Genomic DNA, 15970 nt, shown 5'->3' with positions numbered 1-15970 from the left:
CAACTCAAGGATATGGCTCAGGTTTATAGCCCTTGAGGAGAAACTAAAAGTCCTTGACTTTATTTTAGGCTAAATTGTTATTTTGTGCTGCTTGGCTGTTTTCCTTTGTTTCTGCAGTTTCTCTCTTCTCTGGTTACATTTGCTCTTTGGAACTCTGGGGAGGCCTGGGAGACTAAGGCTTTTCTACAAAGGAAGGAGGGGGAACGCACGGGGTTGGGGTGGACCGGCTGTTCTTGGAAAGGCCCTGCAGGGTCCTCCTCAGTTACTATCCCTCATGGTTACAGCTGCTGTTAAAGTCAGCTGGGTTATTGGGTATATGAGAATAAATATAACAAAGAAAAATAGATGTGTGCCCCCAAATAGCTGTTTCAATCCAGAGTCTTGGGAAAATGAAAAAATTAACAAAGATTACATCTAATGGTCAGAATATCATTATTTCATTGAAAATGAAAGTGAGGTGAAATTTTATTTGAAAATTAATGTGATTGAAGCTAACAGCCAAGAGTGGCATATCCACATTTTTCACATATAGTTTAAATCTTTCCTTATTGTCTCAGCTTACATGTTGATAAGTTTTAAAATTAGAATTGCTGAATAACTCTAAGTAAACCCTTTTTTCATCCCGTTAGGGTACTAAAAAAACAGAACCAAATCAACATTTCTAAAAGGGAGAGAAATTTCCTTGGTACTTTGCTCTCTTTGTATTATCCAGCAGCTACAGGAAGTAGATTTGACTTTGGTTATTGTTTCTTGGAACACGGTTTGCTAATCTGTGTTTTGAATATTTATTTTTACAACATATCAAAATTTCATTGTTTTACTTAGAGTATTCATGCCAGATATTGTTCTGTTTTCATATTCTTTTCATGCCCTGTATCATACTGTATTTAAGACTTCCACATATAAACCAGTATCCACATATAAACCATTACTATACTATCTCATAAAATTTATTAGGTAATTCAGAGAATCAGTTCAGTTCAGTTCAGTCATGTCCAACTCTTTGCAACTCCATGGACTGCAACATTCCAGGCCTCCCTATCCATCACCAGCTCCTGGAGTTTACCCAAACCCATGTCCATTGAGTCGGTGATGCCATCCAGCCATCTCATTCCTCTGTCGTCCCCTTCTCCTCCCACCTTTAATCTTTCCCAGCATCAGGGTCTTTTAAAATGAGTCAGCTCTTTGCATCAGGTGGCGAAAGTATTGGAGTTTCAGCTTCAACATCAGTCCTTCCAATGAACACTCAGGACTGATTTCCTTTAGGATGGACTGGTTGGATCTCCTTGTAGTCCAAGGGACTCTCTCAAGAGTCTTCTCCAACACCTTCACATCTAATATGTTTGAATGATTTTATTTTATTGAGTATTATAATTTTTATTTATTTAATCACCCATTCAGCAGCTCAAACCTTGTGAAATTGTAGCTCCAGATGCAATAGGAAAGATAATAAGACTCTCTCAGTAGCCCCAGCAAAAGTCCTAAAACTGAGTCTTAGTATTGATACCTCTGATTGGACCTGGGACTCAACCTTGAGCAGCTAAAAACACCAAGTTCTAGCACTTAGAGTTGGGAGGAATGGCAGTTCCTCAAAGGAAGAGTAGATGGTGAATAGGGAAAAACAACAAATGTGAACCCAGCATTTGCATATGAATGCACATTAGGGTTTTACTAGGTTTACTTATAATTCACCTTTGGAGAATGCTGCTGTCTTCCCTAGGAACACCACTTTCAAAGAGACAAATATGCAACAGTGCCAAAACACATTCCAGAAATACTCAGTCCGTTATAATAATCTATGTTGCAGGCATGTTCTAACCAGACTACTTACAGACCCAACCAAATCATCCACTTTTAAATAAGTAAGTGAAAGAAAGGTCATGCATAATTGTCACGCTCACCTTCATAACATATCCCCTTCCTTCCTTGAAATCACACACTTTAACAACAATGCTATTTGCAAGTAAGAGCTAAAGCTCTTAAAACTTAGGAATAAATCCTCATAATCTTGTATTTAGATAAACATAAGCAAAAGCAACAAAAAAAGGGAAATTGAACTTTATCAGAATTTAAAACTTCTGCATACAAGGACATTATGAAGACAGTGAAAAGAAGACATACAGAATGCCAGAAAATATTTTCAAATGATATATATCTTGTAAAGATCTAGTACTCAGAATATAAAGAACTCCTACAACTCAACAGCAATAAGATAAGTGACCCAATTAAAGGGGCAAAGGACCTGAATAGACATTTCTCCAAAGAAGTTATACAAATGACCAATAAGCATATGAAAAGATGCTCAGCGTCATTATTCATTAGGTAAATGCAAATCAAAAGCACAATAAGGTAATACTTTGCATTCACTAGGATGACTATAATGGAAAAGGCAAGACACACAAACAGAAAATGACAAGAGCTGAGGAAGATGTGGAGAAAGTAGAACATTCATGTGTTGCTGGCATCAATGTTAAAATGGTTCAGCACTGTGGGAAGCAGTTTGGTAGTTCCTCAAAAAGTGAAACATTGAATTGCCACATGACCAAGCAGTTCCATGCAAGAACTGTCCAGAGGAACTGAAAAAAGACTTAAAAACCTGTACATGCACATTCATCACGGCTTTATTGACAGTAGCCAGATGGTAGAAACAGCCCACATATATATGAATGGATAAACAAACTGTGGAATATACATATAATGGAGTATCACTCAGGCATTATAAGATACCGGGTAATGATAAATACACCAACATAGACGAACCTCAAAAAATTACACCAAGTAAAAGAAGCTAGAGGCAGAAAGTCACATAATGATTCCACTTATATGGAATGTCCAGAACAGGTACATACCGATAGACAGGACACAGATTGGTGATTTCCAGGGCCTGGGGCAGGGGATGGGGGGTGGGTGGGAGGAATGGGGAGCAACTGTTTACATTTAAGATTTCTTTCTGGGGTGGTCAAAATGTACTAGATATAGTTGCACAATAGTGTGAACATATGAAATGCCACTGAATTGTTCACTCTAAAATCGTTAACTTTATGTTATGTGAACTTTACCTCAATATAAAGAAAGTCAAACAAAACTGTTTGTCTCTCCATCCAGAAAAGATAGCTAATGATACAAAAGAAAGAACACTTGGGGTTTTTTCCCTGGCTCTGGAGCACGTAGGTTCATTTCCTGGTCTTATCCTTGTACCCTTGGATAAACATGGAGGGAAACTACAGAGTAGCAGAATTAGACCAAGAGTTTTCAACAGACTGTCCCCTTTAAATGACATTTTAAAATTGCAGATAGCGCTGATAAAATAACCTTATATCACACAGTAGTTAGGGATTATGAGCAAAATTGGGAAAAGTAGATTCTATCTCAGGTAGTTAGGGGATTATTACTTCTTATCAAAAAAGTTATTTCTTACTTCTTATTAGGCTTAGAGGACATTTCAGAGAGGGTGGGGAAAGGGTGTGAAAGAGAGGAGAGGGCCTGTAATAACTTGATTGTTTTATTTTTTTTAAGTTACATGAAAATTTTTCCAACTAAATCGAAACATTCCTTTAAACAATAAAATGGATTTTTAGTCTCTTACTTGTATCACATTGTAAAGAAGCCATCAAGCCTCAATGATGAAAGGAAAGGTTTTTACTGGCCCTTACTTGGAACCTGCCTTCTGTGTCCTGAAATTTGAACACTTCTCTATGAAAATTTATAATTCAGCTGTTTAACCAACTGCATGAAGCTAGGGAGTCCACATCACCACTTACAGGGTCATTGTTTACTGTGGTTATCCTATCTGTGCCTAGGAAAGCTCTGTAAGCTCCTGTTACCTTTTCGAAAGAAGAAACAGAACCCACTTCCTCAATGTCAATCCCAGTTTTGTTGTCAGTAGATCTCATAGTAAATGCGTCCTTTACTGTTTTAGGGATTATCTGGCTGTGACTTAAAATAACAGTTTACGTGGAATAAATATGACATGGTTATGAATTATCATAACTTGATTTTTTTTTTCTGCCAGGTGGTCCTATAGTCTTTCCAAGTGTTTTTTCTGTTAAATGATACAATAGTCACCAAAAAGTTACATTGTTTCAGATTTTACTTTTATTTTTTTAGTGAGAATCCTTACAGCAAAATACATGTGGGTTCTACAGCATTCTCTCAAGAATTTAAGAATCAGAAGTATGACAAACCACATGTATTGCAAATATTTCTGGATGACTCATACTTGTATGTCCTCTTAGGCCAAAATAGAATTCAGACTAAAATTGGCTTGAGGAATTAGGTATTCTTTCAGCAACCTTTTCCATGTGAATGCAGAATTTTGTCAAAACATCCAGAAAAGAGATTGAGTGCTTGGCCACTGCTGTTGACTCACCAAGCTTTAAGCATTCTGGAAAAGCCTACATGTACTCTTCAGAGAAATTGTTAATGGTCTTGCAGATGAGCAGTCTTAAGGGGCTTGTGTTGGTTTGGGCAGTTTCTTCCAAACTCAAAACAGTAACCCCATAAAATGTTCATGAAGGAGTCCTGTGATCAATTAAATGTCAGAAATGTTGTATCTAATACCCTTCCTAGAGAAGAGCAGTACCTCCGAGGAGCCTTGCAGAAAAGAAACATGTTTAACCTTGCGTAGCTCAGCATTTCCTGAAGCCCTTTGACTGTGGGAGCCCCACAGTTTTGTGAATGCTCAGTAAATCTCTCTAAGGAGGAATTTTGGGGAAATACCAGAGTAGATGATCTCTGCGGGTCCTTTCTGGTGGTAAAACTGTATAGTTCTGGTAATGAATCTAACCCACTACTTGTCTGTTACTTTCACAGGATGTTACTATTTATCTCACTCTTTTATTTTCTTGTTAATGTATCTAATTTCACAGGCTGTAAACAAAACGGCACCAAACTTGGAGATGTTATCCTTCCACCCTGGGCAAAAGGGGACCCACGAGAATTCATCCGGGTGCACCGTGAGGTAATGGGAGTGCACTTTGCATTGGAACTGAGGTTTCACTGGGTCACTGACCACAGAACAAAGAGAGGACCCTGAGCGATGTGTTCCCCACATGTTTAAGTTACTAATGTTATTTGTATGATTTTTAGTTATTTTAGTTCCAGTTGGCCAGTGGTCACTCCTTTTACTTTCCAAGTTAGTAATACAAGTCAGCCAGTGACTGAACCTGTGTTTTGAAATTGCAGGCTCTGGAATGTGACTACGTGAGTGCCCATCTGCATGAGTGGATCGACTTAATCTTCGGCTATAAGCAGCAAGGTCCTGCCGCAGTAGAAGCTGTAAACGTCTTCCATCACCTTTTCTATGAGGGTCAAGTGGATATCTACAACATAAATGACCCCCTCAAGGAAACAGCCACCATAGGGTTCATTAATAACTTTGGGCAGATCCCTAAACAGGTATGGCTGTTTTTTCCTTATCGTTGATATTTTCTATTACATTTTTTAAGCTCTGTCTTATGTCTGTGGGCTTCCCCAGTGACTCGGTGGTAAAGAATCTGCCTGCCAATGCAGGAGACGCAGGTTCCATCCCTGGGTCGGGAAGATCCCCTGGAGAAGAAAATGGCAGCCCCTCCAGTATTCTTGCCTGGAGAATCCCACGGACCTAGTCCATGGAAGAGTCACACATAACTTAGCGACTGAACAATATATCTATGGATGGTAGATGACCATATAGTAATTAACTTTGGACCAAGTTTTTAATTAAGAACCGTGAATATTGCCCAGTGGTTGCAGTGGGTCCCTAGATTATTACATTCTCCTCCCTTTTACAGTCCAGAAAAATAGAAATTTTGTTAGTCAAAGAGGATTTTCCTTGACAGACTAGTGGCAGGGCATGCTTTCTTGTCCCCACATGAGATTCGGCAGGAAACTGGCTTCTCAGCTGCTCCTCCACAACCCAGAGGAAGGGAGAGCTTCACCACATCCGATCAGGATAGAGGAGCTAGTGGGCAAGTCACGTTTCCTGTGGAAAAGCCTCTCGGAAGGTTGTGTACCAGAGGCTAGCACTTTGCCTTGCACTCAAAGAATTCCTCCAGGAAGCCCTAGCCAACCAGGTATTCAGTGTTTCTGCAAACCAGAAGAGCCTCCTTTTGAGTCGCTAAGGGAATTCATCTCATCCTTTATCCCCATTGTTCTGGGCCCACGAGGAGGGCAAGATGTGCCAGAAGAAACCACAACACGGTGGAGAAGCCTCGCGTTGCTGGCTGTTGAGACCACCACCTTTCCCCCAAGTGCCCTGGCCTCTGCATTTTGACCCTGGCTGTCCTTCTCTGTTCAAGATCTCTCCTGGACTCCCTTTTTGTAGGTTAACTGACTTTGAGGTTTCCACAGTTGACAGCTGGGAACACAGAACAATGACAAGTCTTTGTTTATGGAAAAGCCACGATAGACAGTGGACAGCCTGTGACTCCAGCACTCACAGTGCAATCTGATCCCCCAGTGCAGGAACCAGGTTTACTTCTAAAGTGAAACATTTGTTGATGAGCTGGAATCACACCAGAAGAACCTTAGTTAAGCCTTTCCCTTCTTTGAGGGTTACATGTGCAGGAACCATTTTTCATAACCTTCTGGGAAACCTTCTGGGAAACAGATATGCACTGTTGCATGATTTTTGCCCCACTTTTTAGTTTAAGAGGCAGATAGTCTGGGAGATAGGGTTTGGATACTAACATATTTCTAGGACATTCCAGGAACTAATGGAGAGTACTTCCAAGTGTAACCATCCCTCAAAATAGCTAAGCTTTGTCGTCGTCATGTTAATTTATCCTTATATATGCTTGCCTGGCCTGCTTTATCCTCAGGTACCTCATAAAGGTCTTCAGTAAAGGTTCATTCATGAACATATTTGAAAGTATGTAGGTATTTTAATACCTCTTCGGAGTCTAGTCTTTGAAGAATAAAAAGCAGATGCTCCGTGTGGGGCCCAGGCTGCTGGCTGCTATGGGGCCTCTCTAAGCAGCCATGCAGCGCCTTCCCCACCCTTGATTAAACCTGGAATCACTGAAAAAAAAAAAGAAAGAAATGAACTCTGATCCTATGCCGTGTATGTAGATAAAATGGGAATTACATCTTTAAAGCTTTGGGAGCCTCAGATGTGTATCTTTATAAACATATTTTTTCCTGTTTTTTTCTCCTGGAAACTCACAATGTCAAATAAATAGACTGTGATGGTGTTATGGTCATTCTAAATCTCATTTCATCTTAAGATTTTCCAAATATCTTCCTTAAATATCAGTTTTCAAACAGGAATGACTCTGCCTATTTAGAAAATGTACAGTATTTGAAAAGCAGTCATCTTAAATGCACATTAATACTTTTCAATCCCTTAGAAATACTAAACAGAAATGACAAAGATCTTTTTTTCTTTTACATCATCACAAAGTAAAAAGAAGGCAACCGTATTCATACTGAGCAAATTAGTAGCACCTAAATGAGATAGGAATGATGTCACATCCATAAAGCCTGTGTTGGCGCCAGATGTAACCCAGTTAGAATGGCTGCCTGCTCTCCATTGCCCAGAACGGTATCGGTCTGTAAAGGATGGGTTCATTTTTAAACATCACTGAAAAATAATTTTCAACTGACTGTTATTTGAAGAGATTAATTTAGTTTTGAAAAATTATCATGAAATCAGTGTAGCATAGAGCTTGATGGTAACCCAAACTTGAGTATCCGAGTCTTGTCCCCACTTACTGAGGTATGAGATCTCAGATGGCAACCTTCTGAGCCTCTTTAAATCTCTTTCGTCAAGTATAAAATGTGATAATGTGATACCTAATGGCTGTTGTGAAGCTTAAGTGAAATAGCAACAAAATATCTGGCAAATAAAAGGGCTGATTAATAAATGTTAGCTTTCATTATAAAACGTGTTGTCTTCTGTCTTACCAGTTATTTAAAAAACCTCATCCACCCAAGCGAGTGAGGAGTCGACTCAACGGAGACAATGCGGGGGCCTCCGTCCCGCCAGGGTCTGCCAGTGACAAGATCTTTTTTCATCATCTGGACAACCTGAGGCCTTCACTAACACCTGTAAAAGGTAAAGTGACAGGGAATGAGCTTCTGATGGATGATTCTGTGCGACTGTTTAATAATCCTAGTTAAGCAATAACAAATTTGCTTCTCAGCAACAGTGTCATTTGTAATAAGTGCTAAAACCACCAAATACTTGTTAGAGTCTCCTTTTCCTTTTCTCGTCTCTTCTTTCTGCCTGTTGGATTTTGCATCTGAAAGAAACCCAACAGGTTCTCCTCTCTGCTAGGGTACTGAAAACTAGTATACCAATCTTATAATTCAACTTGTAGAAAAACTTCTGCCATCTTCATTTACACATGTTCTGCCAATTTAGAAATAGCAGTAAGAAGACTTGTATTTTTAACATGCCAACTAAAAGCTTCTTTCATCTACTGTTATTGTAAGTTATTTTAAATTACTTTTCCAAGTAGATTTTTTTCCCCTTTGAATGAAAAAAAAAAAAAAAATGTTTTGCAGAGTCTTGAAGTTGTCACTTAAATCCAAAAACTGGAGCATCAAAGTCTGGATGGGTGCCCAGCTCTCTGCTGCCTGTCTCATTCCACAGACTCTGCCCTGTGCCAGCTCCAGCCACTGCCCAGAGATGGCTCTGGAACACTGGCTGGGGTCTTGGCCTTCCTTCAGGAAGTCTAGGGCTGGGTGGAGCTGAAGGCCTAGGTCATTTGGAGGTCTGTGTGGCGTTCTGGGAGCATCCCAGAGCACTCTGGCAGTCCTCGGGATCAAAAGGTGGGCCTGGTGGCTGGGAACCAAACCCAAGCAAGTGTCCATAGCCAGGCAGGCTGGAGACACCAGTCAGGGTTGACATCTGCCCAGTGGGTCTGCAGAAGACTCCATCGAAAGCCACACCCTGCTTCCTTCTCAGGTCATTTTGTGTTTATGTGGGTGTCGAGATGCTTGATTTGTCTGAATATTTGAGGTCTCTTTACCTCCCCTCCCCTGTGGGCGTCCCCGGTGGCCTTAGTGGTGAAGAATCTGCCCACCAAGGCAGGAGATGCAGGAGACGCCAGTTTGGTCCCTGGGTTGGGAAGATAACCCTGGAGGAGGAAATGGCTTCCCACTCCAGTATTCTTGCCTGGAGAATCCCACGAACAGAGGAGCCTGGTGGGCTATAGTCCAGGGGGTCACAAGAGTCGAAGACAACTAACACTCTCTACCTTCCTCTCTGGGATAAGGAGGTTAGTTTTCCCTATACTGGTTCTAATATGTTGATTTATTTTTTGTAGAACTCAAAGAGCCTGTGGGACAAATCGTGTGTACAGACAAAGGCATTCTTGCGGTAGAACAGAATAAGGTTCTTATCCCACCAACCTGGAACAAGACTTTCGCCTGGGGCTACGCAGACCTCAGCTGCAGGCTGGGGACCTATGAGTCAGACAAGGTTTGCACTGTTGCTTGCTCACTTATGTCATCCTGCTCTTCTGTGGCCTGGAGATCCTGCCTCATGGGGGTGGGGATAGCTCAGGCCAAGGGCTTCTCAGCTGCTTTCCCCAGGCCAGAGGAAGGGAGAGCTTCACTGCATCCCGTGAGGATAGAGGAGCTAGTGGGCAAGTCACGTTTCCTGCAGAAAAGCCTCTCCTGGAAGGTTGTGTACCAGGACCTAGCAGTTTGCCTTCCACTCCAAGAACTCCTCCAGGGGGCCCTCGCCAACCAGGTGTTCAGTATTCTGCCAACCAGAAGAGCCTCCTTTTGCGTCACTGTCCCACTTACCATATCGGCACTCTTCAATGGCTGGCAGAAAACCTGCCGCCCTTCCCCTAAGAAGCAGTTGCGGCTACCATTTTGAGTCCCATCAGCATCTCTTGGAGAGGCAATACCTAAGTGGTCCTTTGGAGTCATATTTGCCCCTTGACAGTCCTCTCCTGAATGCATGAGGGACACAGTCAGTGTCTGTAACACAGTTCTGTTCAGTCACATTGTCATCAGCAGCAGCACTCACGGTTTCCTTTTACCTTCTACCTGCTACAGCAGATGCATCCTTTCACCAGATCACCCCCTGCATCTCACATAGTATCACACAACCTAAACGTCATTTTCAGTCACACAATCGGAACATCTTTTTCCCTGACTGGAAAAACTGGAGACCCCCAATATGAACAAAGTGCTGCTTCTTATGATTTTCGACACCAGCTATAGTTAGGAGGCTGTAGGGTGTAGTTCAGAGTAGAGCTTTAGGGAACCAGCCCAGCAGGTACCTGCAGGACACAGGTATTTGCCCAGGAGGGACCCAAATAGAGGTTACTTTCATTTGGTATGCTCGTCGTGTCTCAGAAGCTTGTAGTGCTCGATGGCATGTGTCTCACATCTCTTCTATTTTACAGGCAGTGACTGTTTATGAATGTTTGTCGGAGTGGGGCCAGATTCTCTGTGCGATCTGCCCCAACCCCAAGCTGGTCATCACGGGTGGAACAAGTACGGTGGTGTGTGTTTGGGAGATGAGTACCTCGAAAGAAAAGGCTAAGACTCTCACTCTCAAACAGGTAACAGAATGTGAAATGCTGGACCTGTTCCACCCCCTCGCTCATGCTCTAGAGAAACTGAAAAACTTGCTTAATTCCAAGGCAATTTAGACATTAATGGACAAGACCAAAAAATGTGTGTTCTTTTGCTAGAAATGGATCTTAAAAAATATAAATGAAAAATCAGAGGATACTATTTCTAAAGATGATCCAAGCTGTCCTTTTTTAAAATCTGAAGCAAGATATCTTTAGGTGATATAGTTTTTTTTTTTTAATATATTAAAGTAATGTCAATGTTTTTCAGAGTTATATATAGGTTAAATTCTTGCAAACCAGTTATATTTGCAATTTGATTCATAATAACTTCTTTTCTGGATGCTTTTCACTTATCTATACCATTAAGTCGTTGATTTTTGTTTTTTCTGTTTCTTCGTGTATAATATTCTTGAGAACATGGCAAATTCATGAAATGTATTCAGAAAAACCATTGGTGATTTTATTAACAAGTATTTTTGATCACTTGTTATGAGCTGACTCTATCATAAATGTTTAATCAAAGCAAGAATTCTTTTATCATGAAGCCATCACCTTTTTAATATTTGATTTATAAGTGAATCTACTGTAAGTTTCTTTTTAATGGAGTTTACATCTAGGTGTTTTCTGTGATAACAAATTTTAAAAGTAGTGTAACAGTAATATCTGCCATTTACTGAACACCTGCCATGTTCAGGGCACTGTGCTGGGAGTTTAAAAAATGTAAAACTGCAGTCCTGACATTTCTACAAGACGATCAGCAGCCTGAGCTAATTAACACCTGGAAAAACCACAGCTTAGGGAACTTAAGACACAGGCCCACGTCACACCTTGTGGTAAAGCCAGGATATAAATTCAGTTCTGTGTGATTCCAAAGCTATTTTAAAACTAGCCTCAGACAAACAGTGCTGTTTTCAATACCTATAGAAAGAATTGAGCTCCTCTTGCTTACTGCAGTGACCATCTCTATTGTCCAGAAACTTCAGTGGTTGCTGGGTCTAAAGGTGAGTCCTTGTGAGACACAGTCTCCACGTGAGCAGGTGCAAGGCTCTCAGTGCAGTTGGCTGGTCCAAACGCTCCTGCTTATGATATTTTCAATTTAGAAAATGGGCTTCAAAGCTAGCTAGCGTGCCTGTTAGCCCCTCAGTGCCAAGTACTTCTCACTTCGAACAGCCTTTTGGGTTTGCCAAGTACATAGTAAGGGTGTGTGCATCACCAAAATTTGATAAATACTAAATACTTAGAAATTCCTAACAGTCATCTGAATCTTTTCCTTCAATATGTTTGTTTTCCTGCACTACCATTTCCCTGGATCCTGTTTCTCTTCATATCCCAGCAAAAGAGAAACGTATTTATTCTGGTTTGAGAACAGGTCCCTCTCAGGTGCAGGAGACACCCAGGTGTGTCCAGCTCCTAACAGGTGCTCACCAGACACGTCAGAGCTGCATTTTCCCTGTATCTTCCTGGGACCACGTGTTAAAACCACACACTTACATTTTTAAAAAACACATCCAATTGTAGTTCTGTAGAATGGACTTAGAGGAATCAACAGCAGAAAAGAATAGATTCAGAGTTTAAATTCTGAATTTGGGGACTATGATCGATACATCTCCATGTGGAGACGGGAAGTGTGAGAAAACCCCAGCGGGGTTGCAACTGCAACTCTCCCTTCCTTCTGAGATCCTGGGCTGAGGCCAGGAGAGAGGTAGGATTTTAATGGAGAGTGGCGTCTCCCGAGTCCTCCACACTTGTCTCTTACCCCTGGTGGGGGAAGCAGGGACAGTGGCGAGAGAAGAATGAGGGCCTTCCAGACGCTGCTGCGCAAGGCGCTCCCTGCTAGCCTCTCGGTTCGCAGCGCACCCAGCTCTTTGGAGTCCAGTAAGGAACATGGCCACCGTGATCAGCCTGGTCTCATCTGTTCCCCTTTTAGGCCTTACTTGGCCACACGGATACGGTTACCTGTGCCACCGCGTCGTTAGCCTATCACATCATCGTCAGCGGGTCCCGAGACCGAACCTGCATCATCTGGGACCTGAACAAGCTGTCATTCCTAACCCAGCTCCGAGGCCACCGGGCTCCCGTGTCTGCTCTGTGTATCAATGAATTAACCGTAAGTTGTAAACTGCTCACTTGGTTTGTGTGTAGGAACACGTAGCTCTGGCCAGCATAAATACAAAATCACTCTACTCTGTAAGCTGATGGACATGCGTCTTATAAAAGCCACCTGGTTTAGATGCTGTTTGCAAAAGCAAATGGACATTAAAGTTTGTAACCCAGGAAACAGTTCTGTCTTACAATCCAATCATTGCAGCCATACTTCAAAGAGCAAGATTTGGTTCAAAATAAAACAGTCTAGAATGCGCTTTTTTAAAAGCAAGGAATTTGTGGGATTTGTTAAAATTGTTGAAGTTTGATGAAATATGTTCAAAGTATTTATAAAGTGAGGAGAGTAATATTTGGGTACCCAAACAAGAGAAAAATTGTTGTAAAACGGTTTTCACAACAGATTCCAAAGGTATGAAAAAAAAATGGCTCTCAAAAATACAGTGAAACAGAACAAAATAAATGTGCTGGCATAGGAGCCTCCATGCAGACTGGGCAAGGAGAGGGAAAAAGTCATTGGTTTGGGTGATGGGAAGCAGGGAACATTTGGGGTAGGTTTAGAATGAGGTCTCTGTGTCCAGGGCACAAATTCTCACATGTGCAAGTTAATGAGAACCCCCAAGCTCATCACTTCCTGGCTGTAAATATTCACTCCCACCCTTGCTGTCAGCCCCACCAGGCATCGCGCTAGTGACACAGCGTGGTCCTAGCTTTGTCATACCATCAGCCACGGGCAGCTTTCCTTTCAAAGGAGGCATATCTTTAATTTATACCGGAAGATTCTGAATATTGAGTACTGTACTTTCAGTCAAATACCTTGCAGTCACTCAGAGAAAAAAAAGAAAAGGAAATTCACTCATTGCTACTTAATGGCACTTGCAGTTGCGCCGTGGACTTGCTAAGTCTTGTCTGACTCTCTTGTGACCCCATGCACTGTAGGCCGCCAGGCTCCTGTCCATGGGGATTCTCCAGGCAAGAATACTGGAGTGGGTTGCATGCCCTCCTCCAGGGGATCTTCCCGACCCAGGGCCAGGGATAGAACCTGCATCTCCTGCATTGGCAGGTGGATTCTTCACTGAGCCACCAGGGAAGGCCAGTTAATGTCACTTAGATTGTCTCATAATAATATGAGTAATCACAGTCAGGAATGAGTGGGGAGCCTGTGGGGATAAGAGAGTCAAATTTGTTTTCATATATATTTGAAAGGCCTAAAATGTTTTTTAAAATAGTACCTTCGGTTGCTCCTGCAAAGGCATCTAAGAGGAGGTTTATGGAAATGTCAGTGCAGCAGAACCACTCTCATCTTCACTGTGTTGCTCTGAGTCAAATGCATAATTGCACCATTTCAAGCACTTTGTTTTATGATTGTTCTTAAATGCTGAGGATTTTATTTCTAGTTAGTTGTCACTGGGGCCAGCATCCACTCACTAGACTGCAGTAGTTGCTGCGGACACTATGGACATGTTAGTTTCCCTTTGAAGACTCATTTGTCATCTCCAGCACTCATGAGAAGATTTCTATTTCTGTTACAGTTTTATAGCCATCATCAAGTCTGCCTTAGTGCAGTCTACACTTTGGGCATAAGCTGCCTTGCAGCTGCCCTTTAATTCTCCTTACTCTCAACCCGCCTAACCACAGGGTTTGCTCAGACGCACTCTAATCGAGGTGCCCTGGAGTAATTGCAGAATGTCTTGCATAGTACATCATGGGGTGGCAGCCTCCCATCTCCTACAGAGCCTGAACCCATTAATTAAAACTCAGTTGCTGACACTCGTCGTCAGAGGTGGTTCAAGGGGCTGATCCAGAGGTAGACACAGCAGTGCTTTGCTCACTGTGGTTTTTGTTTGGTTCTTGCCACCTTGGTAAACTGGGGGAGAAGGGGAAGGAACAGTAGCAAGACCAGCATAGACAGTGGTTTGGAAAAGCACTGGGTCACGCCTGCCTTCCCTTACCTTCTCTCTTGCCTGGGTCCTGCTGTTTCATTTCTGGCTTTCCTCTGTTCTTGATGTTGCTGTTGTTCAGCTGCTCAGTCATGCCCAACTCTTTGCATCCCCATGGACTGCAGCACGCCAGGCCTCCCTGTCCTTCACTGTCTCCCAGAGCCTGCTCAAACTCATGTCCGTTGAGTCGGGGATGCCATCCAACCATCTCGTCCTCTGTCATCCCCTTCTCCTCCTGCACACAATCATTTCCCAGCATCAGGGTCTTTTCTATTGAGTCAGCTGTTCACATAAGGTGGCTGAAGTATTGGAGCTTCAGCATCAGTCCTTCCAATGAATATTCAGGACTGATTTCTTTTAGGATGGACTGGTTGGATCTCCTTGCAGTCCAAGGGACTTTCACGAGTCTTCTCTAACACCACAGTTTAGAAGCATCAATTCTGGCACTCAGCTTTCTTTATAGTCCAACTCTCTTATCCATACATGACTACTGGAAGAACCATAGCTTTGACTAGATACACCTTTGTCAGCAAAGTTAATGTCTCTGCTTTTTAATATGCTGTCTAGGTTGGCCATTGCTTTTTTTCCAAGGAGCAAGCATCTTTTAATTTCATGGCTGCATTCACCATCTGCAGTGATTTTGGAGCCCAAAAAAGTAAAGTCTGTCACTGTTTCCATTGTTTCCCCATCTGTTTGCCATGAAGTGATGGGACTGGATGCCATGATCCTAGTTTTTTTAATGTTGAGTTTTAAGCCAACTTTTTCACTCTCCTCTTTCACTTTCATCAAGAGGCTCTTTAGTTCTTCACTTTCTACCGTAAGGGTGGTGTCATTTGCATTTCTGAGGTTGTTGATATTTCTCTGGCAGTCTTGATTTCAGCTTGTGTTTCATCCAGCCCAGCGTTTTGCATGATGTACTCTACATAGAAGTTAAATAAGCAGGGTGACAATATACAGCCTTGATGTTCTCCTTTCCCAATTTGAAACCAGTCCATTTTTCCATGTCTGGTTCTAACTGTTGCTTCTTGACCTACATACAGGTTTTTCAGGAGGTAGGAGAGGTGGTCTGGTATTCCCATCTCGAAGAATTTTCCACAGTTTGTTGTGATTTACACAGTCAAAGGCTTTAGCGTAGTCAGTGAAGCAGAAGTAGATGTTTTTCTGAAGTTCTCTTGCTTTTTCCATGATCCAGTGGAAGCTGGTAATGTGATCTCTGCTTCCTCTGCCTTTTCTCAATCCAGCTTGAACATCTGGAAGTTCTCGGTTAATATCCTGTTGAAGCCTAGCCTGGAGAATTTTGAGAATTGCTTTGCTAGCTTGTGAAATGAGTGCAATTGTGCAGTAGTTTGAGCATTCTTTGGCCCTGCCTTTCTTTGGGATTGGAATAAAAACTGATCTTTTCCAGTCCTT

The 15970-nt window shown here is 42.1% G+C and overlaps 1 protein-coding gene across 1 annotated transcript in view; it reads left to right on the top strand.

Annotated features, from left to right (window-relative positions):
• The window catches only part of WDFY3 (WD repeat and FYVE domain containing 3), a 306558-nt gene that overhangs the window by 276456 nt on the left and 14132 nt on the right, over window positions 1–15970 (top strand). Inside the window, exons 57-62 of the mRNA XM_015471703.3 lie at window positions 4869–4960; window positions 5185–5397; window positions 7888–8035; window positions 9252–9406; window positions 10347–10505; window positions 12448–12627. Of these exons, the coding sequence (XP_015327189.2) occupies window positions 4869–4960; window positions 5185–5397; window positions 7888–8035; window positions 9252–9406; window positions 10347–10505; window positions 12448–12627 (947 nt within the window). The remainder of the gene's footprint in view (window positions 1–4868; window positions 4961–5184; window positions 5398–7887; window positions 8036–9251; window positions 9407–10346; window positions 10506–12447; window positions 12628–15970) is intronic.

Source organism: Bos taurus, chromosome 6 (assembly GCF_002263795.3).
Source record: "Bos taurus isolate L1 Dominette 01449 registration number 42190680 breed Hereford chromosome 6, ARS-UCD2.0, whole genome shotgun sequence".
In the NCBI taxonomy this organism is placed as follows: domain Eukaryota; kingdom Metazoa; phylum Chordata; class Mammalia; order Artiodactyla; family Bovidae; genus Bos; species Bos taurus.
The sequence above is the reverse complement of the archived record's forward strand: the minus strand, read 5'-3'. Positions and strand labels throughout refer to the sequence as shown.